The following is a 17,292-nucleotide window of genomic DNA, read 5'->3' on the forward strand; positions in this document are numbered from 1 at the left end:
ATTAGAGACTAATAATCAATTACTTCCAGGAACTTTAAATAAAACAAATAATCGCAATAACAAGATATGGTTGAAATGTTTTTCATGCACGAAATTGCAACCACAACAAAGAACACAGTTTCAAGCAAAAATTCGAAATGATTGTTTCATTCTCTTCATTTGTCAGATATGTAATGAGATCACTTTCTAAAGGATGATAGTTTTGACGCACATTCATCCAAAACATTTTGTTGTAACTAATACACATATGTGCATGTGCGTTTACGGATAAAAGTTAAAATAATGTCTCACATTTCGTAGCAAGTAATTCTGATTATGCTACAGATTCATGAAAGTTATAGGCGGCTTGCATTCTTGGAGATTGACTGAAAAGCCTGTCAAGACCAATGTTCTCGTTCGATTCCGAATCCAAGCATTCCTCTTCTTCATTTTCTATGAGTACACTGGTGTACTGTAAGGTTGGAACAAGACCTAAATAATGAATAAATTAATAATCAGTTACATGTAACAAGTAAAAACGAGACATAGATATTCTTAATGGAGGAAAATTCTAACATTCCAATTAACTTCCTTAACATAATTCAATTAATAACATTAAAATTCATAAAGTAGAAGTATTCTTATTGCTCTGATATAACTAGAGGAAAAAAATTAGTGAAAAATTCTGAATAGATTGAACGCCATTCAACAACATTAAATATTTGAGTTTATTTAAAACAACATAAAATGAAAACTTAAAAAACAACAAATATTTATTTAAAAATTAATTTATTCTCTTTATAACTTAAAAATATTCATGTAGATTTTGAAACCTCACAGAAAGTTTATCATTTCTATAATAGAAATGCTTCTTCTCTTCCCCAAAATAGAAAACAAAAAACAGTTATGGAATGTTGTATTTTAATTTATCAACTATTGACACAGAAAAAGCAATATATCTTCCAAAGTTTTTTTCGAAAAATTAAATCTAATTTTATTTAAATTATTTTATGTTAAAAATTTGTTTTATTTTCATTATTCTAATAAAAGAGAAAGAATTTCTTTTCCCCCATTTTGTGTGAATTCAGAAATTCAGAATATGATACATTCGGGTTTTTATGGAATTTTATAAACTTGTGAAAAGTAAACAAACAAAAAAAAGAAAAAAAGAAAAAAAAGAGGGGGGGGACTGGAAGGCTTACTTCCAGAATGTTTACGATGAGGACGAAGTGCTGAATAAGCGTAGTAATAAGAAATTAACGTCAGCAGATTGCATTGTGAATATCGATTTATTGTAGCTAAGGTTTCATCGTAAGTTTCGATATTGATCAATCGATTTTTTTTAAATTGATAAAAAACTATTTTTTTTTATAAATAGAATATTGGCACAACTGTACTAAAAGATGAGAGATGATATTTTTCTCTCATTCAAATATATTTTATCTTCTTAAACATTAGTGCATGCTATATAACTTCAATCCAAAGTATTGACAAAAAATCAATAATCGATGTTTAGTTAGTGCAAATCGCAATTCAAACGGTTTGGGTTCTTCATGCAACGATCTTTGTCATTTTTCTATTATAATAAATAATAAATATAAAAAAACGGTTTTGAAAAAAAAATCATTTTAAAACGTTAAGTTGCCATGTCAGTCAACAGTGACTGACACTGAACTTTCCTTTCGAACTGGTGAGTGACTTTTCGTTCAGAACACATCACTCACTCACTGTGGACTGACAATGCAATTTTCGTTTAGGATGCATTAATCATTGATTGACGATATGCTTTAAAGAATTATATTCTCTCAATAAATTTTAATATGTGGGTTATAAAACATCAACAAGCAGTCTTATTGCAATTTCACATAGATTTCTGATTGTCAGCATATCAAAGAAATTAGATATCGCGAGCTAGACGGAAAAAACTCTAAATTAGGCTTAGGGTTTAGCATGTTAATAATACAGGGTGTTCCACAAAATGTACAACGTCTAATATTTGCAGATTCGCATAGAACACGTCAAGACGAGTATTTTCATGTATAATTTGTAGGGTCCTCGAATATAGCGTCATAGTCTTTTTCTCTTTTTAACTGTAGTAAGGGCATTATCAGGTATATTCGAAAAGATTAAATAATTGATATTCTGTTACTGTATTCTCATACATTTTAACCACCAAGCTTTGCTTATTTTTCGAAGAAAAACTTTTCCAGCACTGTCTGCTTTTTCAGTTAATGAAATCATTTTCTTCTAACACTGACATGGATAGTTTTTACAGCGTCAGGAATCTCCTTCTCCCCCTCCCCCCCCGCAAATAACACTGGCTGAATTCGTTATCAGAAAGAAACTGAGTTATAAAATTTTTTCATTCCTCAGCAGCTGACTATTGGTACATTATTCAGCGAACAGGAACAATGATTCGAGGAATCGAATTTTTATTTTCATGATCATGTGCAGTACTGCCAATTTTCACTTGTTCACCGATTTAACTTTTTACACACTTTAAGGCGAAAATTTTAAATATTGCTGTGGTAGTGCTATCATCGAAAAAGAATAATTAATTTTTATTAGCAGTGCTATTTTAGTTTGGTACAATTATTTTTAAATGTTGACGCTTTCAGTTTTAAGTAGGTCTGGTACTGGAATATTGAAGAACATCGAAAAGAAAGGAAATTACTATTAAAAAAGGTGACATTATTTCAAAGTTACAAATATTTAAAAGCATGTTTTCTTTCATTGTTGGAAGCAATGAAGATTTTATTTATATTTTTATATTTTGGCTAAAAATTGAAATTTTGAATATTAACTCATTGAAAAATTGAATTTTGAAATATTAACTAACATACAGTACCAAATCCAATGTATCTGAATACTTTCAAATTTGCACGATTTTTTAAAAATTTCTCCAGAAAGTTGAACGAACTAATTTTGAATTTCGATCATGTCATGAACAGGCAACATTCACACATTATACAGTACACTGAAGATTTGGACACGAGTTCATTTAAGAAATCAAACAAGAATAAAAAGAGAAAATAATGAAGTGAATTTGGAATTTCAGTTTCACAGAAAGCTGATTATGATTTCCAAATTTCATCAATGTTTTTGTTCCCTGACGCAACACATATGTGTATTTTGGAAAATTAGAACGCATATTCAGGCAAATAAAAAAAGGTTTCTTTAAAAAAAAACAAAAAAAAAAAAAAAAAACGGAATTTTTAAAACATTTTTGCTTACCCAAAATCTTTAATCAAATTATACAAATACTTACACAGTATTCAATATAGCATAATGATGGCCATTTTTCAGCGTAACATAACATTAAAATTTGAAATAAAAACTTTGAATATTTGAGAAATTATGATTATTCGTAGTGACTAATTTTTAAACGTGCATGTTCTAAGTACAGAATAATTCGTATTTTATAATTTCAAAGCCAAACATGTAGAAAAACTTTAATTAAAATTCAAAATTGCAGTGAAGTATTTTCGAAAGCTGAGAAGATGTTTTGTTTCTGATTGATCTAGAATTTTTTTTCAAAATATTACCAGTTCAAAACAATCAATTCAAAATTTCGTGGTTAGCATTTAGATTATGATAAATAATCGGTTTACTGGATATTACTGTAATTCGTTATCATTGTTAATCACATTGACAAGTTAATAGGGATAATTCCGGATTATCTCTAACAATAATAAATGAGAAGGCGTGTTAGAGATCTACAGTGTAAATCGTTGAATCTTGAGTAGTTAATGTAGGCAAGCATTGGAAGATACGAATGTCTATTCAGTGCGATTTTTTAAAATTTTAATGAATTAAAAATTAAGCATAATTTTAGCATTTTTAGCGATATTTATGTAAATGAAATTACTCAAATATTAATATTACATCGTTAAATTTTTTTAAAAATAATTCTATGGATTTAGTTCAGAAAATTTTTCTTTCGTTTTGCCATTTTTTAGCATGATTTCATCATTAGATTATGTTATTACAATCAAATTCAACTCATTTCAATTTCTTTATAAAATACATTAAAATACGTGATTTGCTTTTCATTATTGAAAGTTATAGAAGAAAGTTTCTGTTAATAATCAGCTCGGTAGTAAGAAATTAAAACGTTAAATTACTTTACCACAAAAGACAATCTGTAATTTGAAACAGTTTATCAAAACATTTACGTTTTTAAAGGAACTATGTCCCTTGTCTGTAATTCAGCTTTCATAGGATGGCTTATGTAAATAAAATCAACAAATATACAATCATTAAAATAACACGGTTTTATATCTGTCACATTTTCTTACGTAAAATTGAAGGTATCACAATAACTTGTTAAAAAGATAATCAGTTTCCTGGAAAACCAACGAATTGATAACGGCTTCTAGTTATTTATGATAATAGGTAAATCATACTGATTTTTAACATTTATATACAGTGTTTTTATCCGAAACAAAGATCAAGATAATGTATAATTTTTAATTTTTAACTTGGCTAAAAGCATTTCAGTTTTCTCTATATACATCAATAAATAAACTCAAAATTTAGGAAAGAACAAAATAAAAAATATCTTTAAAATTTTTCCATTTAAAAAGTTAACGAATCATTATATAATCATAACAGCGTTTGTATCTCAATAAGTTAAATGCAGGTCAAAATTTATTAAAAGTTTATTTAAAAAAACTTTATGATAAGGGTTTTTTTTTTCATAAAATCGAAGCAAAATCTTTGATGCAAAGAAATACAAGTCTGATTTCATAAATCTCTCCAACAAACAAATGATAAAAATAAGTGTTAAATGTAAACGCTGGAATGCATTTAGAATTTGTAAGAGAAAAAGAATCAAAATATTTTTATTATGTTATTTAAAAAACCTTGCTCTAAGAAAATCTAAATATAGAACAAGCCAAATGGAGTTTAAAGGGAATTTAGAGAACTCAAGGGGAAAGTTAGACGCTTCCTCTTCGAATGAAATGTCTCTATTCAGTCAATTCTGAACAAAATCAATCGGCCGCCCAGCTACTCTGATAGAAAAACTTCAGCTCGGAAATGCTTATTTTAAATTCTGTGAATACACAACAACATGCGATGTTTGGAATAAAAGCAATGCAGAAACTACCTTTAGGAATTTTCTCTTTTTTTATGATAAACTAAAGAAACTTTATACTTAGTTCGAGAGTAAGTTTGGAGATGTTAGAAAGTAACCAAAAGTGGCATGTATTTGAAATTCAGTACACTAAGGCATGTTCGAATTGTTTTTCAATTTGAAGATGACTTTAGAAGAGGCATTTAAACAATCCTATAAAATTCCTTGAATGCCTTCAACATATTTGAAATGTGAAATGAAGAAATTTGTAGCAAATCAAAAAAATAGTTTAATTACTCTCTTGGCAATTTTTTACTTGGCATAGTTTCTTACTTACTTGGATTTTCTATGTTTGAATACAGAAAGTATTTCCACATTACTGATTTAAAACTAAAACATTTAAGCAAATATAATGTGTTGTTAGGAAATAATCTGATCTTTATATTATTCTATAGTATTATATTTTATAGTATTCAAAGGTTTGTTATATTTTGTTACTAACCTTTACAAAATTTCATTTGTAAATTTTATAAACATTAAAATTTTTTTTCTCTCATTTGTACTTCAAATATAATTCTAAAAAAAAAAGGAAATTATTATGTAAGAGAGGGAAAATTAAATAAATTAATTGTCTGCTTTAAATTAACATCTATAAAAAATAAACATATTTAAAGAAAAGCCATACATATCAATATAGAATTAATACGTTTTTTAATGTAATACATTTTAAGTGATTTAAAAATTTGAACTCATTCTGAAAATTTTTATCTGAATCTAATAGCAATAATAGGCTTGCCGGAGAATTTTTATCTCTTTTCAAAGACATTAATGTAAAAAAGTTAGAGATTTCCATTAATTAAATTTTTATACATGTATATTCGTGTTGGGTACATTTAAAAGAATTTCATTAATTAAGAAACAAATTGTAACACTAAGCGCAACATTTACATAGGCAAGATTAGTTGCACCGTTTTAAGTATAACGACACTTACTATTTAAGTTACTATTCTTTCATGATTTTTTTTTTTTGTAAATGCCAATGTCAATTTCGCCGCCGAATCAACCAAGTTACATATGTTGTTTTCATACAAACTATTTTTTATCATAATACTTGATGAAATTATGCTTGAAATCTAGTATCTTTACCCAAATATTGACCAAATTTATTAGTTACCCTTCCACGAGTAGCTTCTTTTAACGTAAGTGCATACGTTAAAAAATCTATTTTTTTTAGAAAAATATGAAATTAAAAATTTTAATGTGTGAATATACTCTATAAAATTGTTTGAATTTTGTTTTTTAAGTTCACTTTTTGGGATGTTACACTGATGATTATATTTACATTTTAATACGTTTTAAGCTATTTTAAATTTTTAAATTCTATTTTCTCAAATTTTAGTCGTTTGGTACAACTTTCTTACCAAAAATCTCATAAATTAAAACCCAATGAATATTTTTTTTTCACATTTGGTATAATAATTTCCCAACATGTTCTGCAATTCCTACATTAGAGAATAAGTAATCCATTCATTTAGAAATTTTCCCTAATTGTTTTAATGTTTCACTATGTAAAAAAAAATTAAAATATTGTCGTTTGTCAACTGAACCCCAATATTTCAGGAGTGGATAGAAATGCAGCTTATTTTTTAGTTCAGGAACTAGGAAATATGCTTATTAAGCTACCAGCAAGATTTTGAGCAAATCATTTTATAAACCTCTAAATTAAAGGATTTTTGATGCTTTTTAACAAAAAAAGCCTTTTTTCCATTTAAAAAAAAATTGTTACTTAACTGGTATATTTTGGTTTCATAGATGTTTTTTCACTCATTTTTACGAAAAATTATATAACTATTTTGAACCATTTATCAAAAAATTAACCCGAACATAATTATAAACATTAAAAGCTTCTTTTATGTATATTATTGGAATAGGTTTAATAGTTTCAATAATATTGATTTCCGCCACTTATTTTCAGAACATAACTAAAAATATCGCAAGGAAATATTATATTTGAGGACATGGAAACCTCTATTATGGATCTGCCAATAAAATACATGAGTTATACATATAATGATTTTTATAAAATCTGCTACATAATTTAAATGAGATAAAAATATGAAAAAAAAATGTTTGTTGAAAAGTTTTACATTTTCTGGTTAAAAGTCTATTCTGTAGATCTACAATTTGTTTCTGATAAATTTTTTTTGAAACTGAATAGCCTAATAAAAAAAAAATTGATAGAAAAACAAGTTATACATTTTGAAATGAATCAAATTCTAATGAAATCTCTGTCTATATATGCTAATTCAGAGAAATATGAAATACTTATAACTGAATAAAAACAATAAACGTATACTAATTCATTAAATATACTTAATATGCTTTACGAATATTTCTTTGAAATTTATTCTTACCATTAGGAGGTGGAACAAGTTTACGAGAACGTCGTCTTCCTCCTTTTGGTACGAAATCCATGTATTCCTGAAAATTAAAGAGTTATACATCTTTAGCCAAAATTAATTCATATTTGCGCTCTATTCTAATCATAACTTTATTGAATGAAAAATTATATTAATGAAATAAAAACCATTAACTGGAAGAGTTTTTATAGTATTCACATGATGCTCGACTTGAACGACAAAAGCACAGAATATACGAAACTGGTGAGTTATAAGACTTTACATTACTCGATATCTGACCAAAATTATAAATCAAGCATTCAAAAGTTAATCAGTCAATCATTTTTCTGACAAAAATATCACAAGTCTTTCCATCTGCTTCAGCAGTATCTGGTTCCATTTTTAAGAATGTTGCCATTCTAATATAATTTCTGCTTTCCAGATGGAATATATCGTGACAAACTGTACTAACCATTGCATTTCAAAGACTTTTTATTGGGAGATAAGATCACTGCTCCAACTGGTCATCTCATAGCCTTGATATGCCAGTGCTGAAACCATTCTTCAGCACTTTACCTTAAATGGATGGTTTTTGCTTGATGGAATGCTTTTTACTCTAAGCCATCAACTTGAATAAGATAGTTTACTTTTTAACATGAAATGGAAATCTTTAGTGTTTTTTCCTCTTTATTAAGAAAGACCTGAGTTACTTTGTCACTCCTACAAAAGCCTGCTCATATTATCAAGGAGCCCACCTTCCAACGTGGTCCACCAATATGTTCTATTTTAGAGCATTCAATCCGGAATCGATATCCTTCACTGGCATATTTCCCGAAACTTCCACAACTTCTCCGTGAAGAATAACACAACATTCCTCTAAACACTATTCATGATTCATATCAAGGCGAATCCAAGCTGTATTGCACATCAAAGGTGGTCCTTCGCATTATTAATAAGAATTCTTGCATTTTTTGTGTGGCGATTCCATTTTTTTGATAGCCACCTGCATATCATAGTTGATATCTTGTCAATAACAACTTGAAACATCTGGGCTATTTAGATTATTTTTCTTTTCATTTAACAAGACTAATGAACTCTACTCTATTGTTCTTGATGTGCTGATGCAAATATTGAAGTCTTACGTCCCTTTGTTGGAGTTCTAATTTTGACTTGGCTTTCATTTTCTTCCATTTCAAGGCAGGGATTGTTGAAGAACTCGTTTTACAGTTTGAAAGCTCATATTTAGCTTTAAAGAATTTACGAGTTGTTAGAAGTTCAATTAAAAAACGCGGCATTTGGTATTCGATATCTCTTTTATCTCCAATTGATAACCCACCCACATATTTTTATCCTTTAGAATTTTTTTTTTCTAAAATCCCCCTTGTGAACATTTCTTTAGAATGGCAATTTGTTTTGAGTTTTTTAATACTTCTGACAACTAAAACCAATTTTCAGTTCTGCAAGAATCGTATCTCGGTGCATTAAAATGATTTCAATGCCTTAAAAATCGGCTTAAAAGGTCTTAACAGAATAAATAACGTACATGTAAAAAGGTCAAATCATTTCAAATTCAGATTAAAAACGATGAAATAGCTCAGCAAAAACAAAATGGCGAAAAATATCGCTTGAAATTCATAACAGTGAGTAAAGATTTTGCTTTGTTTTTAATTTGTATTTTATTAAATGGCACTTTTTATGAGAAATAAAAATGATAATAGCTTATGACAACATTGATTAGATTTTTTAATCATAAAATGCATTTATCCGGAATTCATATTTTATAAAATTTTAGGTAATTAATATTAATTTTCATTTGCAATAACAATTGTTGATACTTTTTATAAAATACAGGAAATGATAGTCAACGATGACAACATTGATTATTTTTTAATTTTAAAATGATTTCGCTTAAAAAAAATCATAATTTAGAATTTTTTATTTCTTAAAGTTTATAATTTTGCTTACATTTTAGGCAAAGCTAAAATTGTAAGGTTTCTGTTTTTCTCATTAGCAATGTATGTTCTTTATTGGTGAATCAGATTAAATAAAGTATTTCTAATGACTCGTTCTTTTATTAAGGCAAAATTACTCTGAGTACCATTATGTTTAAAACAAAATGCAAATTTCATGAATTTATAATTTTTCTAGCAGTGCATGCTGGAACAAATTTTTAATTATATACAGGTTATAAAAACTGCAAAAAATATTAATAACATCACATATAACTATGAATTTAAACACAAATCAATTTCCAAAAGACCTTTAAATTCCCCTCAACTAACTTTATAGACTGGAAAATAACTCTATTCATATAAATTAGCTCTTATGCAATATATAGGATCAAACTAATTTTTGACATCAATTCCTTCGATAGTTTTCAATAAGTTTGACAGATCAAACATTTAATTTATTTGAATGCTAAAAGAAAATGCTTTACATCACTTTTGTAAAATAAATGAAGCGGAAGATCACGATTAAAACCAAAATAATTTTTAGAATAACATACAAATGAATTAGAATCTAATAAAAATCTATTAAGAAAACAGATAATTTTACCACAGTGTCTTGAAGCATCAAATCCAGTTTGAGAACGAGTTCCTTGAAGGAGGGTCTTTCGCGAGGATAAGCTCTCCAACACTGTCTCATGAGATAATACCTAAAAAGAAATCAGTAATTTTTAAAAAATATTATAAAAAGTTGAATCTTTTGTATAAAAACTCACATATTTAACTAGTTATTTATTAGAAATCAGAAATTACTAAAAATAAAGCAGAAAATGGTAGCTTTAATTTTAGTAGAAGTAGCTTTGAAATTTTAAAAACTAATTGAGTTGTAAAATCATATGAAAGAAATGGTACTATTAATACATTTTTTTGGGAAAATAAACTTGGCAAAAATTTTAATTACATTAAAGCATATAATTTTATAATGCCTTAAAAACTGGGTAGATTTAAAATAAATGGTATAAAACTATTAATGGATGAAGCGTTCTTTCAATTCATGTAAATGGTTCAACAGCTTATAAACTAAACAATATAAAATCAGGAAATGCTTTACATCAAGGTTATCCAAGCACGGTACGAAAACATGATACTTGTTTCATATGCTAATAATATTTATTAAAAACAAAACTTTATAGCGCATGACATCAATCATTTGAAGAGGAAAATATCGTATTTGCATCACTACAAAACTTTGAAGTTAATTCGTTTTTCTGATAAAAATAAAGAGTTTTGTTGCAAATCATTAAAACGATCTCACCAAAGCTCTCTCATGCTCTTTTATAAAGATTTTATCAAAGAAAACGTCTTGAATGGCATTCGCAAATAATAGTTATTAAATAATAAGCCGGCGTTCTGGCATAGTGGTAGCGCGTCTTACCCGTGATCTGGGCGTCCAGGGTTCGGGCATGATTGTTCTTTACCGTGTGTTCTAGCTGTGAGATGTGTGAAAGAACCCCTGCCCTGTAAAAAGGGGTTGTGCGAACGAGTGTGCGAGTGTCATTTTCCTATGAGCAAAATCGGACTTCTGCACTCGGTTGCTCAGGGGTCTTTACCCTCAGAAGCTACTGCAACTCTTTCCCCCCGATCTCTTGTCTTGGTTTGAATTGGTGTTCAATCCAGGGGATAAGCAACAACAACAACTAATAATAATCTTTGTTGTGAATTTAGAATTTTTACTGAATCTATTATGGCATTCTTGGCGAATTATTTGGCGATTAATCCCTGGCAGGAGGTTAAAGCATCTGAAAATAGAATTTGTTAACTTTAGAAACGTTTCTACCAGTTGATTGAAATAAAACTTTCAATCAAGTATAAAGCTTAGAATGTTTTAAAGGATGTTAAAACATTCAACTGGTTGCTTTGGAGAAGAACCACCAGTTCATGCTGGCGAACTTTCTATGTGTGACGATGAACTCACGGCGTCTATTCATGACAGCTATTGACCATTCTATGAGAATAAATTCAGAGCTTCATAACTCGGTTAGTTTTGGCCTCAAAAGAGAAGGGTTTGTCTTGTGAATGTTAATTATCAAGAATATTTTACTAAATATGCCTAACGAGGAGAAAGAAAAATGTAAACTTCATAAGTTCATTTGTAGTCTATATTTGACAAGAATAACAAACATATAAAATTACACCATTTAGGACATTTTTTCCTACTGAAAATGTTAGTATGCCCCTAAAAATATAAAAATTAGCTGTTGGCCAATAATTAGAATATACATCCCATCCCAGAGGGAAAAGTTTTGGAGTATAACAGTCGTAGATGATATTGTTTATGAATTCGAGATTCTTTCGATTTATTAGTGCATGAAGAAACAGTCCTTTAATAAAGGATGACGACTTTTATTAAACACGAATCACATACAAGAAGTATACAGCTGAGACGAGCACAGGCAACACACAGCAGCACACTATAACAATTAATAACCCACAAATAGTAATCGGTGGTAATAACAACCATAGCACACAAAGCGGTCGGACAGAATTCAGCAGGAGGTGGAAATAGATGTAGCTACTCTCTACGATCGCTCCAAACGCTTGCAAATCTCCACCGTCTTCTAGCTTTTGTTGTATCCAACTGCCGACACATTACTACACGACTGGCTACTCCTCACACGACTTGATGCTGCTTCTAGAATAAACACTTAGATTCGGCACCCAGCTCAATTCACCAAACGCTTTAGCTCCATACAATGCTTGCTTTCCGTTGGATTGATACAACTATTCGCCGTTGATTCGCTATGCGACCTCTCGACGATTCGGTACACTACTGTCTTCGGCTTAGACTGTTAGCCTTTTATAGTTCTTAGAATAATCAGGCATATCTTGGTTCCTACTGGCGCTATCGCCAAAATTCTGGAAGATTCCAATATCCAGCCGTCGCCAACCTCTGAGATCATTGATACGGTTTTCGATCAGCATCTATCAGAGCTTATCGTAAAACAGTCTTTCCAGGGATTGAGCTAACCGTGCTGGGAAACAACATTACAAATTTATAACAATATGTATGTAAAGTGAGTGTATCAAAGAATTTTTAAGACTAAGATTATATTTTAACTTGTATTGGCGTCATTAATGTATGCATGCATGCAATGGACCTGAACCTTCTTCTATTGTACACCGAAAAGTGAAATACATTTGTATAATTAAAATGGCACAGCAGACGTTCATTTAGAAAAGTAAATTTTTATCATTTTGAATTATTTGGGCGGAGCAACGGTTTAAAAGATCAAAACGTCGTTAAAAATGTCTTGGAAATGTATAAATAAATAAAATAAGTATATATTGAGTTTGTTTCTTTAAAGTAATCAAATGTTTTTCTGTCACACAAATTTTTTTGGTAAAGAAAAGATACGTTAAAATATCGGAAGACCGAATTTATCTGACATCTGAGATTATTGACAAAGTGATTGATTTATTCTGTAAAAAAAAAAAAAAAACTTGTGTGGGTCAATGAGAATGATGGAAGAGTTTTCGAACTTCACCAAAGAAAGAATCGAACCATCCTGTATTGAAAAGAAACAGGTCTATATTAAATTTGTTCAACTTTCTAGCTTGTCTTGAAAGGTATCAATACACATAGCAGAAATTTTATTAAATGATTAAATTAGTCATCCAAAGACAATTTATTTGTTCCTGGATAAGGGCAGAAATATCTAATAGCAGCTTTGCGTGTTTAAATAAAAGATTGTTAATCTGTAATGAAATAAAATAATTTATAGATATTAAAAACACCTACACAATGAATTATTGTGGACAGCTTAGGACGTGAGTAAATTTAACACAAGAATATATTTGAAAACAAAAATACTTGTTAAATAGCAAGCAAAAATATTGTTAATATCGCCATCTCAGATGATAGTGCGCCAATTGTGGCAACAATTCTTCTGTGTGATTCTGATATTTGTTCTTTATGATTCTTGTTCGTCTCGTTTTGTGGTTGGCGTTCTATGGTGAGCGTTCAGTCACGAATAGTATTGAAGTCTTAATTAAATATTGTTGATTACAAATTAGTTTCATCACTTAAAAAACGAACCAGCACTCGTCGAAACTTTATAGAAAAAGTAATGCATACAGTCCATTTAGTAATCTACATTTAATATCCTACACTACTTTTAATTTGAACGAAATTTGTATAATTGCACATAAGAATTATTATACAAAAGAAAATGCATAGTAAAAATTTCAGATCATTAATAATAATATTTCTAAAAAAAACAATTGGGCAGTCGGAAAAATATTTTTCGATACATCTGATTCGTGGACAGAAAATAATCATATTTCGAAAGCATTATTCTTCAATTTCAGGTGGTATTATACTGATCGATTTTCAAAAAAGGAATGAAAATTAAATTTTCGCACAGAAAAATATCTTATTATGGGGCCATTCAATCTAGAAAAATATTAAACCCAATAGTTGACATGATCACCATTTCAGGATTTTGGAATCTTACGTTCACCACTTGGCGCCAAAAATATATTTGGTACGCTTGATAATTTAATTTCATTGTATATATTCTATAGTGTGTAGCAAAAAATGTGTATTCTGTGCTTCTTTTCTTTACCACAAGCGAAAACATTCGAAATGTGAATTGCCATATTTGAAGCATTATGTTTCTGGTTTGGTTTTTATATTATAGTTTGTACAAAAAATGTAATTTAAAGGTTATAGTGACGATCTGTTAATCACTCAGTCCTTTGTTTTTTATTGATCATTTCATAATAACATCCTTTTTAAAAATTATCAAATATTTTCAAAATAATACATAATTTGAATATAACTATACTGTTATACGATTTTTGTGCCTATATATGACAGCTTACAGGTAATGGTAGTTAATGGGTTAAATAGTGCTCACAAAAGTAACTGTATTCGGAAATGCGTTCAAAATCAAGAATATTAAATTGAAATTAAATTTTAATAACTTTTTTTTTCTGAAACTCGAACATTGCTATATATTTTCAATCTTAGAACAACATTCTTTTTTTAATCTTTGTATCTGGATAGATTGAAAAGTACTTAGAAACAATGTTCGACGACTTTTTTTTCTTTCAATAAAGTTTAATTCTTTGAAAATTAATGCAGATATGGATTTGAAATTTTTGTCAGGTATTTCCTTCTGTGTAACATATTTTTAAGTGGAATTTCAAAAATTTCAGTCAAACTGAAAAACATATTTTTTTCCCTAAATAAACTCCCAACTCCTTCTTAAAATGTACTCCTACCATATTTAAAACAACATAACGTTAATAAAACTCATTGTATAGGCCATCTTATTGTTTTAATATAATAAGTTTTTTAATACAGTATTTCCTCTCAGATTAATAGTCTTTTATTTCAAAGTGATAAACCGGTGTTACAACTTCCACACACCCCTCCCCTTATTCGGTCCGATATTCATGAAGAAGTATTATTCTATCGGGATAGCGAACCTAATTAATAAACCTAATAAAATTACAGCTATGATTTTTTTCTGCATCAAAGTACAATACAAAGTATAATATTATGAATTATTGAATAAAATTCCAATGCGATGTGCCCATTGCAAAGGAGATTGTTCATTCGCCGAGAAGGATCTAAATTTCTTGAAGTCGATCCTTTTATAAAATACAGTGTTTTCATGATTTTAGATAAAAGGTTATAGTTTGTTGATACTCCTCCCCATCTAAAAAAATATTAAAGAGCATTTCCATAAAGAGCATTCTAAAAACTGAAGCTGAACACCATTTGAGTAAATATTGGATCGTCGTAGCAATTACACTAAAGCTCAAGAAATTTTCTTTCATTAAAAAACAGTAATTTCTCGCTTTTATTTAATGCTACAGATCTATTTTTTTTAAAATATTTAATGACACACTATGCATTTCTTCTTTCTTTCCCTCTCATCGCCTATTCAGATTAAAAAAAAAACAGTTATTTACTTCCTTAAATATTTTTTAAAGTAAAAAGTTCTATACGTGCGATATTGTCCGAAAAAAAAAGATACCAAAATTATTCAAACAAATACCATCGCGAACTTTCCATATTCGACAGTACTTAATGATCTACTTACAAATCATCGGAGCAGGTTTCTGGTTTCGTCATTCTGTACCCAGCCTTGAGAAGATTGTAGAGTCGTTGGGGTGTGATACCAGGATACGGTGTTGCTCCTATCGTAAATGAGAAGAAAAAAAAACTTTTAAACTTCATATCGATTCTTCTCATTTTTTGGTCATGCATTAATTCAAAAAAATTATTCTGTTAACGAAAAATAATAGCTTATTATTAATAATAACCGGTCATTATTAAAAATAACCGAATAAACTTGTTAAAGTGAACCATTTATGAGTATTTATCGCATTAACCGGTTCTTTTAAATAATAACGAGGAAGTTTGGTCAATGTCAGTTTTTGCGTTTTTTTTATGTGTTGGCAACAGCTAGACAATATCAGTTGATTGTTTCTAACTGTTGCACCCTCTCCGAAATCTTCGGGGGATTTCCTCACTTCTGTACCTCAGACCTCTAAAATTCAGGGACCGTTGGTACATCCGGAAGAAATTAGAGGGAACATTAATTGATCTCCCCCCAAAAATTGTCTTCTATATCCCTTATTAAATGTTTTTTAAATGATTCAAAATATTTTTTCCCCTTCAACAGATAGATATTGGGACTGTTCAATGACTTACCCCCCCCCCCAAAAAAAGACGGGACTAATTAGTTATGAAATAAAGAAAAAAAAGTTAGAAAAAAATATAATAGAAAAACTTTATAGCAAGTTTAAAAAAACATATACAAAGAGGCACACCCATGTCCCAATCCTATATAAACTTTTAAATCACATTGATCAAATTTCATCGGTAATTATTAATAATAACCGGTAAAAATGAATAATTAGCGATATTTCTCATTTTCACCCAAAGAAGCAGTTATTAATAATGACTGCTTAGTATTAATAATAACCGATTATTCATATTGACAGTAACACACATGTATATAATATTCTTGATATGCCCTTTTTTTCGTGGCCCAGGAACTAATTTCTAAATCTATACAGACATATAGATTTAGAGATAGATTTTTTTAATGATTGGAAGGATTATATATTAAATAAATATTTGAAAAAAAAGTTATGAATTCTAATCTACTATACTACTCCCAATTCTATGGATCATACATTTAGAAGGGGGCTATATATGAATTTATTATAAGGAGTATTTTGAAAAAGCAAAATGTTTGGGAATGTTTTAAAAATGCCATTGTTAAGCTTCTATTCCTAATATAAAATGATTGATTTTTCTACGCAATGTAGGTACAGTAACTGCAATAAATTTTACAATGAATTGTAAATAATAATCACTATGAAATTATGTTGAAATTGCATTGATGAAGTAAATGAGTATTGCAGTTTATTTTCATAAAAAAATAACCAAACACAATTCAAGAAAGCAACTCTTCGGAAAGCATTTTGTGGTTGAAATAAGAAATCAACAAGCTTAATTACAAGATGTGTTGAAATATTCGTAGATCTAGATTCACCTGCAGTTCTCTATTTTGTCGTAAATGCGCTAACTGTTCAAATCCATATGTCTTATACGGTACAGCTTAATCAGACATCACTTCATCGATCTTTATGATAAATTATTCCGTTTGAATTAATCGGTCTAATTTGGACAATTTATTAAATCTGAAATGTCCGAGTGGGAAGTTTTAATCTCTCTGTCATATCATCAGTATCCATGTGTAGACATATCCACGATTAACTTAATCGCCCACGCAATGACATTACTATATTGCAATCACTGAGATTTGTTATTGTAATTGTCAATCATCTGGAAGCTAAAAATAACAAT

General features: G+C 28.9%; 1 protein-coding gene across 1 annotated transcript in view; it reads right to left on the minus strand.

Annotated features, from left to right (window-relative positions):
* Window positions 1-313: 313 nt before the first annotated feature.
* The window catches only part of LOC129962693 (proto-oncogene tyrosine-protein kinase receptor Ret-like), a 137,410-nt gene continuing 120,431 nt past the window's right edge, over window positions 314-17,292 (minus strand). The window contains exons 16-19 of the mRNA XM_056076618.1: window positions 15,515-15,611; window positions 10,012-10,111; window positions 7,471-7,537; window positions 314-471 (exon numbers count right to left, since the gene is read on the minus strand). Coding sequence (XP_055932593.1) covers window positions 314-471; window positions 7,471-7,537; window positions 10,012-10,111; window positions 15,515-15,611 — 422 coding nt within the window. The remainder of the gene's footprint in view (window positions 472-7,470; window positions 7,538-10,011; window positions 10,112-15,514; window positions 15,612-17,292) is intronic.

The sequence above is a fragment of the Argiope bruennichi genome, chromosome 1, assembly GCF_947563725.1.
Source record: "Argiope bruennichi chromosome 1, qqArgBrue1.1, whole genome shotgun sequence".
NCBI classification, from domain to species: Eukaryota; Metazoa; Arthropoda; class Arachnida; order Araneae; family Araneidae; genus Argiope; species Argiope bruennichi.